The sequence below is a fragment of the Mastigoproctus giganteus genome, chromosome 7 (genome assembly GCF_048544385.1).
Source record: "Mastigoproctus giganteus isolate SK-2022 chromosome 7, ASM4854438v1, whole genome shotgun sequence".
Taxonomy (NCBI): Eukaryota; Metazoa; Arthropoda; class Arachnida; order Uropygi; family Thelyphonidae; genus Mastigoproctus; species Mastigoproctus giganteus.
This window is the reverse complement of record NC_143581.1, coordinates 64,676,509-64,692,907: the sequence shown is the minus strand read 5'-3', so window position 1 is coordinate 64,692,907 and position 16,399 is coordinate 64,676,509. Positions and strand designations below refer to the sequence as shown.

At 33.7% G+C, this 16,399-nt stretch overlaps 1 protein-coding gene across 1 annotated transcript in view; it reads right to left on the bottom strand.

Moving 5' to 3' along the window:
* The window catches only part of Rhp (GTP-Rho-binding protein rhophilin), a 198,898-nt gene that overhangs the window by 50,608 nt on the left and 131,891 nt on the right, over nt 1–16,399 (bottom strand). Inside the window, exons 9-10 of the mRNA XM_090376941.1 lie at nt 14,136–14,234; nt 1,076–1,232 (exon numbers count right to left, since the gene is read on the bottom strand). Coding sequence (XP_090233067.1) covers nt 1,076–1,232; nt 14,136–14,234 — 256 coding nt within the window. The remainder of the gene's footprint in view (nt 1–1,075; nt 1,233–14,135; nt 14,235–16,399) is intronic.

Here is a 16,399-nt window from a genome sequence, read left to right as displayed (position 1 = left end):
CAGCAAAAAGCATATCCCTCTACATGATGCTTGAAATATAACCATACAAATAAATTAGAATAAGGATTAAAATAAAAATAAAATAATGCCAGCAGTATGACAAGACAAGAGCAAAAAAAGTCGAAATTAAACCTATATTAAATCAAACCGAGCAAGCAGGGAGGGATGAGAGGAGTAACAAGAATAAAAATATTGCAGCAGAAACTCTCTAAAATAATTTAGAAAATCTAAATATACGAATAATAATTCATTGAGTTTTAAAAGCTAATTAAATAGAAATTTAACGGTGCCCCCTGTGACGGGCACCAGGTCCAAATTTATGTGAAATATGACCAACAGAGATGTAAACCACTACAAAAAAACAAACCAAAAATAGACTGATAATTAACGCCCCATCTCGACATAAGGCCAATAATGGGTCAGGGAATCGCTGCATTTCGAACACTAGACAAATTGCCGCAAAGGAGAATCGATTGAAAGATCAGTCCGCCACTCGATTTCCAGATGGAACCGTGAATGCAAGGGAATTGAGAACAGCGGTGGTCCTGATGCAGCGAAAATTAAAAATAGAACAGATACAAGCACTCCAGTGCAAAGCCACACTACTCAAAAGATGACTCAGTATGCTTTACGAGGTAAAGCATACTGAGTCATCTAATAAAAGTTAACTGAGTCACTAATAAAAGTTACGCTTTAAGTTTTCAATTTGCCAACTACTGAATAAATTGCTTTAATGAAGGTAATTAATTTTTTTTTTTTTTTTTTTTTTGAGAACAGAATATTATTATGAATTAGATATTCTATTCTTGTATTACTCTGAGTACTGGAGTTGTGTTTTTGACTTCTAAGTAGTGGTGTATAAAAATTTACGCTGTGAAACCACTTAGAGATTGCAAGTCTTTTAAAAAAGAATTTGTCATTATATATTTTGTTTTCAGAGTGGTCATAGTACACAATTACCAATATAAAGAAGACACTAAATAATTATTAGTCAATTATTTAGGAACTACAGTACCACTGACCATGAACACAAGTAATAAACTCTCCAACAGCTAAATAAATAACTGAAACTTACCTATATGACCTAGCAAGCCAGTTGCAACGTAGTGGTGGGCAAGAGCTCTGTAATGTTCAGACTTTACTAATATTAAACTAATCCAGGAATAAGGAACATAATCTTTCACAGGAGGATTGGATATTACTTTGTGAACTTGATTATATACTTCAGCAACCTAAATAAAAGTTCATTGATAAAGAAAATAAGCCGACATAACTTTATACAGAATATCATATTTAACTGAGTTATAAGTAATCAACATACATGCCCTACCAAAACATTAAGACAATATTTTAACAAGTTGGTCATCCTTCAGTAATGGTAACAGCAGCATTCCTCCAAGGCAAATTGTGCACAGGTATCCCAGTGATATTGTTAATCTGTGCCTTAAGTATACACTCATGGGGCAAAACATTATGACCACCTGTCTCCAAGAGTAGATGCATTCCACAGCAACTAGGAGTTAAGTTGCTGACTAGGTAGCATATATAATGATGGTACTATGTAGTGCCTGTCAGTTCATCAGTACAAATCCAATGCAATGGGGAAAGGAAAGGACCCGGTGGAGTTTGTATAGAGAATGGTTTGCAGTGCTAAGAAGATGGGTCCAACATCTCAGCAACTTCAGGAATCAACAGATGTTCAAGGGCCACCACAATGACAGTGTGGCAAGAATGGTCTGGGGGGGGGGGGAAACACAACCACTGACAGTTGAAGTGAATGGCAGTTAGCATGTGCTGTATGGGACAACAGACAGCTCACAATCCCTCATTTAATAGCAGACTACAACAAGGGCAGACAAAGAAAAGTTTTCAAGCACACCATCCAGTGGACACACTTGTGGATAGGCCTACAAAGTAGGCAACCTGCTTGTGCCTGCGTTGACAAGCCTCCAACACTTCCAACTGCAGCAGGCACAGAAGCAACATTATTGAACACGGGACAACTGGAAAAAAAGTTGCCTTGTCTGATGAATGAATCAAGGTTCCAGCTCCATCATGCCAATGGATGGTTCAACAGCAAGTAAGTGAACAGCTGCAACCAGACTACAGTTTGACAAAAACAGGCTGGGTGGTGGTGGCATTATGGTTTAGAGCAGTGGTGCGCAACCCCCAAAGTGGTCACCGGATAAATTAAAGGGGTCACGGAAATTTTTAAATATATTTATTTTTTGTGTACATAAAGCTAAAAACCTGTTGTTAAAATTACATTTTTAATACTGTAGGTGTAGAGCCCTTACTACTCCAACTAAGTCTGAGATACGAATGAACCCTCAGGGATAGGTCTTAATTTGCTAAATGGCTATGGACAAAAGAAAACAGCTGACTAGTGTGACATCTCAGGACTACTCAAGTACTGAGAAATACTATTTAATTTATTCCTTTAGCTCTTAATTCATGCTCCTTACAGCAATGTTGCTATAGGAAGCACGAATTATTCTTAAATTGCCTGTACTGTACTTCCTAAAGGCCAGAGGTGTGAATGTGCAGTAGCAGTAAATATATATAGCAAGTGTTGCACGCAAGCTTTATGCTGCTTCGTAATTCGGTGCATTCTCCATGCTGCAATAAAAATTATTTCAATTAAGCAACGATTTAAATACCATTCCTCTATCCAGAGACAGTCTTGCATCGGTTTTCAGTTATCATGGACAACACAAAATTCAATTTATTAAATCGATTGAGAGAAGTCCAATTTTTTCAATACGGTTAGATGAAGCCACAAACATTTCAAACCTCGCTCAACTTATTGTATATGTTGGATACTGCTACGAGGGGTATATTTTGGAGGATTTTCTATTTTGCAAAGCTTTGGAAGGAAAAACGATGGGCGAGAAGATTTTTGATGTTATAAATATTTTCTTTCAAACAATGTGACGTGGAACAACTGTGTTGCGATTTGTACTGATGGCTGCATTAACAGGAGAAAATTAAGATTTAAAAGACAAAGTAAAGGAAATTGCTCAAAGTATAGTTTTTAATCATTGCATTATACATAGTAAAGCATTAGTAGCAAAAGAAATGCAAACTGATTTACACGAAAATTTGAAAGATGCAGTAAATGTGATCAACTTTATTGAAAGTATAAATAGCAGACTTTTCACTATACTTTTTAATGAAATGGGAACCGCTTATGAAACACTTCTTTTATATATGAAAGTGAGGCAGTTATCCAGTGGTAAGTGTTGCAACGTCTTTTTGGCCTCAAACATGAAGTTTTATTGTTTTTATCAGATACAGATCAGAATCTTGCTCAACTGTTTATAAATCAAAACTGGCTTGGAAAACTTAGCTACCATGTTGATATATTTCAAAAACTTAATGATTTAAATTTAAGCCTTCAAGGACAGGGAACAAATATTAATACTCAGTGATAAAATAGAAGCTTTCAAAAATAAACTTAAGCTTTGGAAAACTGAATTTGAGCGTAATAATACTGAAATGTTCCCATGTTTTTATAATTTTTTAATAGCAATAATATTAAGATTTTACAATTTAGGGATATCATTGCCATCCACCTAACAATGCTAATTAAGAATTTTTCTAATTGATTTAATGTATCTCCAGAAAAAAAAGGTGTATTGGTTTCGTGATCCCTTTGCTTTTGAAATTTCTTCATCTTCCAAAATTACCATTAAGCAAAAGGAAGATATTATTGACCTGTCATCTGACGAAGCATTACATGCTCGTTTCAATACTAAGTGTGAAAAATTTTGGCTTTCTCTTCGAAACGTGTATATCCAGAATTATCGAAAAGAGCGATACAAACATTGCTACCTTTCGGGTCTACATATTTATGTGAGGTTTGTTACTCAAAATTAACAGCTATAAAAACAAAACAGCATTCCAGATTTGATCCAGAAGACGACACGAGATTAGCAATTGCAACTATTGCATCCAAATATTATCGTTTATCCAGGCTCATCCTTCTCATTCATTGTTTTGTAATTGTTCATTTTAATTTTTTTTGTAATCTTAATTGAAGAATAAGAATTTGATCTTTTGTTTTTGCTGTATTCAATTAAAATATTAAATAATTACTTTATGTGCAAATTAAAAAGGAAGTGATTTTTCCTTTCTCAGTACTCAAAATTTTATACTACTTAATTTATAAAATGCCATTTTTCTTCTCTAAAAATCTGGTCATCCCCCCTTGGGGTTTACATTGAGGGGTCGTGTCAATTTTATATTTAATAAAGGGGGTCGCGAGTGAAATAAGTTTGCACACCACTGGTTTAGAGGATGTTTCCATGGACATCACTGGATTCCCTCATCCCCATTGAACACACCTTCACTGCTAGATCCTACCTCAGCATTGTGTTTCGAACCAAGTTTTGCCTTATGCGGTGAGCACACATACAGGTGGTACTGAACTCTTTCAACAGTACAACAGCTCATGCAGGAATGTTCAAGAATCATGTGTCATGTGGCTGTCCCCTGGCTACCAAATTCTCCAATTCTCCCATATCAATCCCATTGATAATTTGTGGGATGCAGCATTAGCCAGCCCATGCCAGTTCCTCACTCTGTTGCCAAAATCTAGGACATTCTTCTGTCTAGCTGGTTCAGGATGCCTGAGAACACCTTCTACAGTCTTGTGGGGTCAATGCCACAAAAGGTTACAAAAGGCGACCCAACATATTATTAGGTAGATGGCCATAATGTTTTGGCTTGTAAGTGTGTGGTCTTCAGGTTTCCCATATTCGTCGAAAATTACTGTCACCCTCTGAAGCATCCATTTCCCCAAAGTCCCACAGATTCTCAATTAAAATCAAAATTTGGAAATCATGGGACTAGTGAAGATTTTGCATATATCCTTAGTGCTCTTAAAAACTGTTCCTATATAATTCTTCATCCTGTATACAGTGGCACTGTTCTAGAATAGTCTATCATCTGGGTACAAAGTAGACATTACAAGAAGAAGAATCTTGTCTATTATCATACTACTTATGTGTGTGGGGGGGGGGGAAAGGACAGTGACAGCTGTGTTTGTACTAAAGACTTATCTGCCTCCTCAACCATGCCTACAAAATACTTATTAGAATTCTACAAAAGCTGAAAATATAAGAAGAGGTTATGGGAAAAGTTAATGTAGCATGTATTGAGAGATACTAGCCCCAAGTTGATGTGCCTTTCAATGTAAGCTTTATGCAGTAACGGTATCATGTTACGCTTGATTTGTTATTATGTTAATTTTAAATTAAGGAGGACTCCAATAGTTATGGTGGATATTTGGTTCCCTTTTTGGGCCATGGTCAGGCACTAATATTATTAGGCTATATAGTTAAAAATATAGGAACTTGGTACATATATATATATATATATATATAGTTTAAATATAAGATAACTACTCATACCTTTTCATAGGAAATTTCTTCACCCGGTATGAGTAGTTATATTTAAAAAATAATATTTAATGTAGAAAGAATTGAGCTTCATTGCTCTTATATTTTGAAATCTTAAATATATATATATATATATATATATATATAAAATTTTATAGAATAATAGAATGGAGAAGCTATTGGTATATGCGGGGGGAGGAAATTAAGATTTAGATAAGATTAGATAAGCAGAATTACGATAACATGAAATATGGATCAGGGTCACTGCTAACACAAAAAATACCCTACAACCATAATGTATATATAAACAATTTATATTATTAGTATAAAATATAGTAAGTAGATATTTATGCTTAGAATTAGACAAATGAAAATACGGTGTACCCTGGGAGTGATATACGTGTTGACCGAAAGTGGGGGGGGGGGGGAGAAAGGAATCGAACTTAAAATAACAATAGAAAAAATAAACCAAATGGAATTTTGAAGAGACGACCAAGGTGGAAATAGCATTGCGGTGTCATTCATAATTTTAGTGTCTTCTTCAGAGGTCATCCACCAAAATAATGAAAAAGACAGCAATACTCTTACTTCTGTTTCCGACATGTTCTGTATGTCATGGTACACGTGCGAAATTCCACGTGTTAAATCTAATATAAATTTTGAATAAGGTTATACAAGATTGCCAATACAAATATGTGTTGATAAAGTAATACATACAGATCATGGATGACCCTACAGAAGTAAGTAGAACGCTATGAAGGTGGAATAACCAAAAGACAAAGGTAAGGAAAATTCGAATGACAGAAACTTACCGCTACTGGCCGGACTGACAGAAAAGACTGTGTCAGAGGATTACTTGTGTATTTATGCGTGGGCACATTAGCGGCGCCTAGCGTTAGACTAAATTTCGGTGTATGTTTGAGATGAAATGAAATTACGTGGGCGGTGAAACTACGCTAGGATTAAGTACATGATGCTCCAACTGCCCAGGATAGTAAGAAATATAATAGCTGACAAAGTAGCAGTAGAAGGCAGCTAAACTTTGTTAAGGCGAAAAAAAGGTTGGGTAAAGTTAGAAAAATAGAGCCCTGGTGTAGTGTTCAGTAAACTAATGGCGCACAGGACATAATATGTAGAGATTAGCAAAGTAAAAAGATGATTATAGTAGAAATATGTAGTTTGGCTAGGGTAGTTCGGGGTTGCAAACCCGTTCCTATAGTTAGGATCCTGAACGAATGTCCGAGAGTTAGTGCATCATGTATTTAAGTCAGTTGTGTTAAAAGTGGTATACTTGAATACAATTAAGCTATAATATATTCACATATAAATAAAGTTAGGCTTGAACATATTTACAAGATAAATACACTGTGTTAGGCCAATTGGTGGGTACGAGTTTTCCAGGCTGTAAGAAACCACAGAGGCCTAGTGTATTGTATTTACACTATATACATACTAGATATGTAGGGGAATAATTATATGTCAATAATGCTGTTTATATTAATCTCCTTGAGGTTCTTGTGCCTTAGTATGTTAAGGGCTTTAATGATATGATGGTGCAGATATGCTATAGGAAAAAGATTGTTTATCAGTTTCCTGTATAATATCCTGATGTTATTAATGGCTGTTTCATTATAGCTGCATATGGTTGCTATTCTGATGTATTGTGCCAGAATAACACTGGCATGTACCTGTCTGGAAATATTTGAATTCCATTGTGTAAGGTTTACTGTGCTAAAGTTGAATGCTTCACATTTGTTGTACAAATTGATGGAGGCTATGTCATTATTTAACTTAATGTCTAGATCAAAGAAATGGGCTGCTGTATCAGAGTTGTTTGTTTTTTCCAATATGAGTTCGTTGGGGTATAAGTGTCCATAATCCTTGATGAAATTCGGGCTGTTGATCACTATGAGGTCATCTATATAGGATAAGGTCCTGTGGAAATGATGTTTCCGACCAATATAGATATAGGTTGGCTATTATGTACGAGGCTGGGCTGCCTGTAGGTGTTCCATTGGTTTGTTGATACACTGTATTACCATCATATATAAAATTATTGGAGATACATAGGTTCAGTATGTTGTTCCAGTAATAGGTATTGCAGGATATATAATCCTTATATTTAGCATAGATATCTTTGAGTACAGATTTTAGATTGGTTTGATTAATACTTGTAAATAGGCTGTGGAAATCAAAGGTTTGAATATTATTGACTTTATTATTCTGCAAAAATTTTTTTATACATGTAGGTTGTTGCCTATGATTCTGCTGTTATGTATGTTATGCAGCAGTGGTTGCAGTAGTTGTTCTAGTGTTTTTCCAGGTTTGTGCACATAACTATTTTTGCAGGAGGTTATGAATCTGAAACCTATGTGTTTTTTATGAAATTTTGGAATGAAGTATATATAAGGCAAGTTGTAATTGTTCAAGTTCAGCTTTAGTTTTTTATTGAAGGCTATTAGTTTTTTTGTAATACTATTGCAGGTACTGGATATAGGTTTGTAAGTATTGCTGGAGTTAAGTTCATTTGTCAAAGTTTGTGCATAAAAAGATTTGCAGATGAATGCAAAGTTGTTGGCAGCTTTATCTACAGGTGTGATTATGAAGTCTTTCTGTATTTCTAGTAGTTTTTGTTTTAATTTAGCCAAGTTGTGGTATTTATGCTGGTTATATATATTTGAATTGGGTAAAGCATATTTTTGCTTGAATAGAGCGAATGTATGGCTGATCCACATATGGTATGCCTCTATAGGTGTGTTATTTTTGTAAGCTAGTTTGAAGCAGTAGTTTACCAGGTCTTGATATATCTGTTTATTGAAGGTGGTTATATTTAATTTGGTACATGGTCTGAATTTAAATCCTTGTGATAGTACATATCTGAGTATTGGGTCTGTAATTATGTTTAGATTACCAGTAATGATGTGTCCATAGTCTGGATCAATATATTGTTGCATGTTACTATGTTTGTATATGCAGTTGTTGGTGTCTGCAATATGGGATATTAAATTGGTAGCTACAGATTTGTAGTTACAGGCTAATAATCCAAAAGGTTTTTTGTATTTATATCTTACTTTTATATAACTTCGGCTGACATTAGGAAGTAGATAGTTATGCTGATTTATAAGTTTATTGATATTTATATTGTCCATGATCTGGCTATTGAAGTTCAAGATTATGATTGATTCATTATCACCTGTTGTATTGCGTTTGTTTTTTAGGTTGAATTTACAAATATCGTTTATTATATGAAAGAGATGTTTGGACTCGAAGTTGAAAGTGGGTATGAACTTGTGCAGTGCTCTCAGTATATTGTGTTTAGTACTGAAAAGTAAATTATGTATATAATTTACATCTATAATATTTTTATCCCATTCTTTAAGGGTGGCATAAAAATCACCTAAAATAGGCTTGTGTTTAATGCTGGTATTTTTAGATTTTTTAGTAAGTTTGTGTGGGTTATTGTGAAATTTAATTATATTGAATTTGTCATATAAACAGCAGTCTGTTAAGTTGTTGGTAATAATTTTATGGTTGAATTTATTATTTAGACCATATGGGTATAAGGTTTTTAGTTTTAACATAAATATTTCTTCTTATTTAGTTCTAATGTTAGTGTTACTAATCTGTGCTAGTATGGATATGTATATATTGCTGAAGTTGTGAGATTGAAAATGCAGATATTCTATTTCTTGTTCTATATTATTACTATTTCTATTTAGGTAGTTATTGATGTCCGATCTGTGTTGATTAATTCTCAGGTGTAATTTATTGCTGGTTTGTCCAACATATTTTATGTTACAGGTATTGCACGTTATGAGGTATATAACATTACTAGTTTTACAAAATGTAGGTTTTGATGCATCATTTGTTATATGTTGCGGGTGCATACAAGGACAGGTTAAACATAGTTTATTTTTGCAGGAGTTGAATTTAAGGTTATGGATCCCATATTTATCTAAGTTAGAAGCATTAAATGCTGTTATGCTCTGTATTGTGTGTGTTGAATGTGTATGTATCGAGTTATAATTGTGTTGCGGAGTACAGTACAGAGCATGTGTACCCGGGGTCAAATTTATTCTACTCTGCCCATGTAGTATGTTATCATAGTTATCTGGCTCCATACATATGTTGCATAAATTTATAATTAAAATTAAAAAATAAAATAAAAATATATATACAATGAAAGATGTATAAAGTGTGGTCGCAACCAAGTGTAAACTGTACGTTCAAAAATAGGGATGGGCTAGTTAATATATAAGCATAAAGCAATAAGTTGAAAGTATTTAAGCTATTCTAGGTGGCGTGAGCTCAACCTGGACAAAGCTTAGGATAATAATTTTATAGAATAATAGAATGCAGAAGCTATTGGTATATGCGGGGGGAGGAAATTAAGTATGGAGCCAGATAACTATGATAACATACTACATGGGCAGAGTAGAATAAATTTGACCCCGGGTACACATGCTCTGTACTGTACTCCGCAACACAATTATAACTCGATACATACACACACACATTCAACACACACAATAGAGCACAACAGCATTTAATGCTTCTAACTTAGATAAATATGGGATCCATAACCTTAAATTCAACACCTGAAAAAATAAACTGTTTAACCTGTCCTTGTATGCATCCGCAACATATAACAAATGATGCATCAAAACCTACATTTTGTAAAACTAGTAATGTTATATACCTCATAACGTGCAATACCTGTAACATAAAATATGTTGGACAAACTAGCAATAAATTACACCTGAGAATTAATCAACACAGATCGGACATCAATAACTACCTAAATTGAAATAGTAATAATATAGAACAAGAAATAGAATATCTGCATTTTCAATCTCACAACTTCTGCAATATATACATATCCATACTAGCACAGATTAGTAACACTAACATTAGAACTAAATAAGAAGAAATATTTATGTTAAAACTAAAAACCTTATACCCATATGGTCTAAATAATAAATTCAACCATAAAATTATTACCAATAACTTAACAGACTGCTGTATATATGACAAATTCAATATAATTAAATTCCACAATAACCCACACAAACGTACTAAAAAATCTAAAAATACCAGCATTAAACACAAGCCTATTTTAGGCGATTTTTATGCCACCCTTAAAGAATGGGATAAAAATATTATAGATGTACATTATATACATAATTTACTTTTCAGTACTAAACACAATATACTGAGAGCACTGCACAAGTTCATACCCACTTTCAACTTCGAGTCCAAACATCTCTTTCATATAATAAACGATATTTGTAAATTCAACCTAAAAAACAAACACAATACAACAGGTGATAATGAATCAATCATAACCTTGAACTTCAATAGCCAGATCATGGACAATATAAATATCAATAAACTTATAAATCAGCATAATCATCTACTTCCTAATGCCAGCCGAAGTTATATAAAAGTAAGATATAAATACAAAAAACCCTTTGGATCATTAGCCTGTAACTACAAATCCATAGCTACCAATTTAATATCCCATATTGCAGACACCAACAACTGCATATACAAACATAGTAGCATGCAACAATATATTGATCCAGACTATGGACACATCATTACTGGTAATCTAAACATAATTACAGACCCAATACTCAGATATGTACTATCACAAGGATTTAAATTCAGACCACGTAACAAATTAAATATAATCACCTTCAATAAACAGATATATCAAGACCTGGTAAACTACTGCTTCCAATTAGCTTACAAAAATAACACACCTATAGAGGCATACCATATGTGGATCAGCCATACATTCACTCTATTCAGGCAAAAATTTGCTTTACCCAATTCAAATATATATAACCAGCATAAATACCACAACTTGGCTAAATTAAAACAAAAACTACTAGAAATACAGAAAGACCTCATAATCACACCTGTAGATAAAGCTGCAAACAACTTTGCATTCATCTGCAAATCTTTTTATGCACAAACTTTGACAAATGAACTTAACTCCAGCAATACTTACAAACCTATATCCAGTACCTGCAATAGTATTACAAAAAAACTAATAGCCTTCAATAAAAAAACTAAAGCTGAACTTGAACAATTAGAACTTGCCTTATATATACTTCATTCCAAAATTTCATAAAAAACCCATAGGTTTCAGATTCATAACCTCCTGCAAAAATAGTTATGTGCACAAACCTGGAAAAACACTAGAACAACTACTGCAACCACTGCTGCATAACATACATAACAGCAGAATCATAGGCAACAACCTACCTGTATTAAAAATTTTTTGCAGAATAATAAAGTCAATAATATTCAAACCTTTGATTTCCACAGCCTATTTACAAGTATTAATCAAACCAATCTAAAATCTGTACTCCAAGATATCTATGCTAAATATAAGGATTATATATCCTGCAATACCTATTACTGGAACAACATACTGAACCTATGTATCTCCAATAATTTTATATATGACGGTAATACAGTGTATCAACAAACCAATGGAACACCTATTCATAGTGATCAACAGCCCGAATTTCATCAAGGATTATGGACACTTATTTGTTTGTTTGTTTGTTTTGTTTTTAGGAGCATTAGCAACTAAGGCCATATTGCTCCGGGAAATGCGGTGGTCATTCCCTGATCTTTCCGCATCTTCCGTATTTGGCGGTGACGGGCTCGAACCCCGGCCTAATCAAGAAGCGTGTGCTATGCACTGCTGCTCCTTCCCACCTGGCTACGGAGGCGCCATGGACACTTATACCCCAAACGAACTCATATTGGAAAAAACAAACAACTTTGATACAGCAGCCCATTTCTTGGATCTAAACATTAAGTTAAATAATGACATAGCCTCCATCAATTTGTACAACAAACGTGAAGCATTCAACTTTAGCATAGTAAACCTTACACAATGGAATTCAAATATTTCCAAACAGGTACATGCCAATGGTATTCTGGCACAATGCATCAGAATAGCAACCATATGCAGCGATAATGAAACAGCCATTGATAACATCAGGATATTATACAGGAAACTTGATAAACAATCTTTTTCCTACAGCATATCTGCGCCATCATATCATTAAAGCCCTTAACATACTAAGGCACAAGAACCTCAAGGAGATTAATATAAACAGCATTATTGACATATAATTATTCCCATACATATCTAGTATGTATATAGTGTAAATACAATACACTAGGCCTCTGTGGTGTCTTACAGCCTGGAAAACTCGTACCCACCAATTGGCCTAACACAGTGTATTTATCTTGTAAATATGTTCAAGCCTAACTTTGTTTATATGTGAATATATTATAGCTTAATTGTATTCAAGTATACTACTTTTAACACAACTGACTTAAATACACGATGCACTATCTCTCGGACATTCGTTCAGGGTCCTAACTATAGGAACGGGTTTGCAACCCCGAACTACCCTAGCCAAACTACATATTTCTACTATAATCATCTTTTTACTTTGCTAATCTCTACATATTATGTCCTGTGTCCATTAGTTTACCGAACGCTACACCAGGGCTCTATTTTTCTAACTTTACCCAACCTTTTTTTCGCCTTAACAAAGTTTTAGCTGCCTTCTACTGCTACTTTGTCAGCTATTATATTTCTTACTATCCTGGGCAGTTGGAGCATCATGTACTTAATCCTAGCGTAGTTTCACCGCCCACGTAATTTCATTTCATCTCAAACATACACCGAAATTTAGTCTAACGCTAGGCGCCGCTAATGTGCCCACGCATAAATACACGAGTAATCCTCTGACACAGTCTTTTCTGTCAGTCCGGCCAGTAGCGGTAAGTTCCCGTCATTCGAAATTTCCTTACCTTTGTCTTTGGTTATTCCACCTTCATAGCGTTCTACTTACTTCTGTAAGGTCATCCATGATCTGTATGTATTACTTTATCAACACATATTTGTATTGGCAATCTTGTATAACCTTATTCAAAATTTATATTAGATTTAACACGTGGAATTTCGCACATGTACCATGACATACAGAACATGTCGGAAACAGAAGTAAGAGTATTGCTGTCTTTTTCATTATTTTGGTGGATTACCTCTGAAGAAGACGCTAAAATTATGAATGACATCGCAATGCTATTTCCACCTTGGTCGTCTCTTCAAAATTCCATTTGATTTATTTTTTCTATTGTTATTTTAAGTTCGATTCCTTTCTTCCCCCACCCCCATTTCGGTCAACACGTATATCGCTCCCAGGGTACACTGTATTTTCATTAGTCTAATTCTAAGCATAAATATCTACTTACTATATTTTATACTAATAATATAAATTCTTTATATATATATATATATATACACACACACACACACACACACACACACACACACACACACACACACACTAGTAAGAAAATATAACATAAGAAAAATGAATATGGAGCTGGTCAGTCTAATAGAGAAGAAAAAGATGGCATAGGAAAGTTATTGAGCATTAAAAGTACTGAAGCATACAACAGCTACAAGTTCATCTGTGATAGTACTGCAGAAAATGTAAGGATAGCCAAGGCTGAGTATATAAGAAAGCACTAGCTAAGAGAGCAAAGAACGAGGACAAACAGTTTTTCATGTGTGTGTGGGGGGGGAAGGTCGCTATAAGAGCTTCAATTGCATTTCCTTAGAGACTAAGCTACAATCTGTTTATTAATAAGGTTACATATGTATTATTTTAAATTTTCACTTCAACTTACCTCTGCAGCTTCCTGAGCTATTTCAAGACTACTATCAATGTCTCCTTTCTCCAACATATTCAGAAGGAGCTTTTCAAACAAGCATTCCCTTGCTTGAGCCTGAAATAAATTATCCTTGTTTATCACTTTTATTTTCTAAACAAAAACATTGTTTTATTCAGAATTAAATTAATTATACTTTTCAACACTTCTTTTCCCTATTAGCTGTAGGAGAATAACTGATTTACACAATATAAATTATCAATTGCATAGAGTACAATTATTTTAAAGATGAAGGGCAGGCCACTTTAAAAACTAAGTATACCTGCATTTTTTATATAATTAATTGCTAATCTTAATGACTTAAGGAAATAACACTGCATAATTGGTTAATGCAAATTGCAATGGATTTTGTTTCACATGTTTTATCACTATAACATTAATTATTCATCAACACACCTGACAGTGGCTTTCGGCAAGGTGAAATTAACATCACAGTAATCATAGTTTTGGCTCTAATTCTCTGGACATTCAAATCAAAACTCCAGTTAATTTGCTCACATGGCTTGCAGTTATATTTATTCACTCTCTAGTATGTTCAACTTTAAATGTTGAATATTTACAAACCATTAATAACAATCTGTTTTGTTTATATGGGCACTTACCAGCTTTACCAAATGCTTTGAATGAACCTCCACCCACAGTAGTCACACAATTTTAATATGTGAAAAAGGTTATTACTAGTGGCAGGCATAAATGAGAATCATAATCGATTATATGCAATAAGGTGATTACAAAATCAACAAGAAAACTAAGGGGCAGGAAACAATGCTGGAAGGATTCCATCCAATGTTATCAAAACATAAGATAAAATGGCTGTTAAACTCATCAGTTACATTTTTACAAACACATGTACGTATGTGTACACACATGCGTGCATGTAATAGTTCCATTCAGCCACTATTGATTTTGTAATAGACTAATTTGGATATAATCAATTATGAAAATTCCATAATCAATTATTGCAGATTTAATAATGAATTATTTTGCATATAATTGATTATTTTGATATAATTAATTTTGATTTAATTAATTAAATTGATAATAATTGATTATTAATCATTCGATTATGAATGACTGAACATTTCATTATACCCATCACTACTTATTATACATCCAATCCCCTGATAATTTTATTCATAACAGTCAATCCTTTTCTTCATAAAAATTATAATTCATCAAAATTTTACTCAAAATTGCCATTTAATTCATCTCAATGGATGTAGAGATTATATGAATATATTACTCTAGCATGATAACCTTATTTGATCTCTCCCACAGACCTTAACACAGCACATTATAGTCTTGGCTGCTAATACACTATATAAATAACATCAATTCAATCCACCTTAACAATGCCTTTAGATATCATTACAAAATATGGTCCAAAGTATCATTTTATTTGCTAATAAAAGTTTTTTGAGGATCTACAATTTAACAAATAATAAAAAAAACTCCAGCAAAATTTATATATAGACAAAGCTAGGCAAAAGTAGTGTTACTTGGTTCAAGATTTGGCTGGAATGCAGAGTAAAAGAACTGTTACAAGGATACACATTTTTTACAAAAGAAAATTTCTGCTTTTATGCAAATAGATAAGATACAGGTATGCTACCATCTTACTACGTCAATATTTTATTTAGTGTTTTAAGAGTAACCCCCCCCCCCCACATAAATGAATTCGCACTTTTTTAAAAGTATCTTTTTTGCCATTGCCTTGCTATCTACTCATCATTTACTGCAAGCTCTATACAAAGTATTTAAGGTGGCTGAGTAGAAAATGAAACTTTATACTCAACTGCATTTTTTTTTTTTTTTTTTGTTGTTGTTGTTAAACTAGCAAGCATGTCGAAGACACCTTTCTCATAGTTTTTCTTTAATTTATAAATGACTAAAAAGTCTTAACGACACACTTGCGTGCTAACTAAGTCTTCAGTCTTTCTAAGCCATACAAGTTGTGAAATTATCATTTTCGTACCCAATATGGCAACTGGAAAACGATATTGATGTTATGAGATGAGTGCTGGTGCTGCCATCTACTAGAAGTAAACACAAAATGAAAGAGTGATTGTTCCTTGAGCACTGCAGCCAAGGCCAGCAGAAATTTCCACCATTTCAGAATGTAGTATGAGCTGAACTGCAAGTCTCTCTTGTGTTTGTGTTTCAGAGGGCCAATGGAACAAAGAGCAAACATCTAGTTTTGTGTTTGACTGGGCAAAAGCACT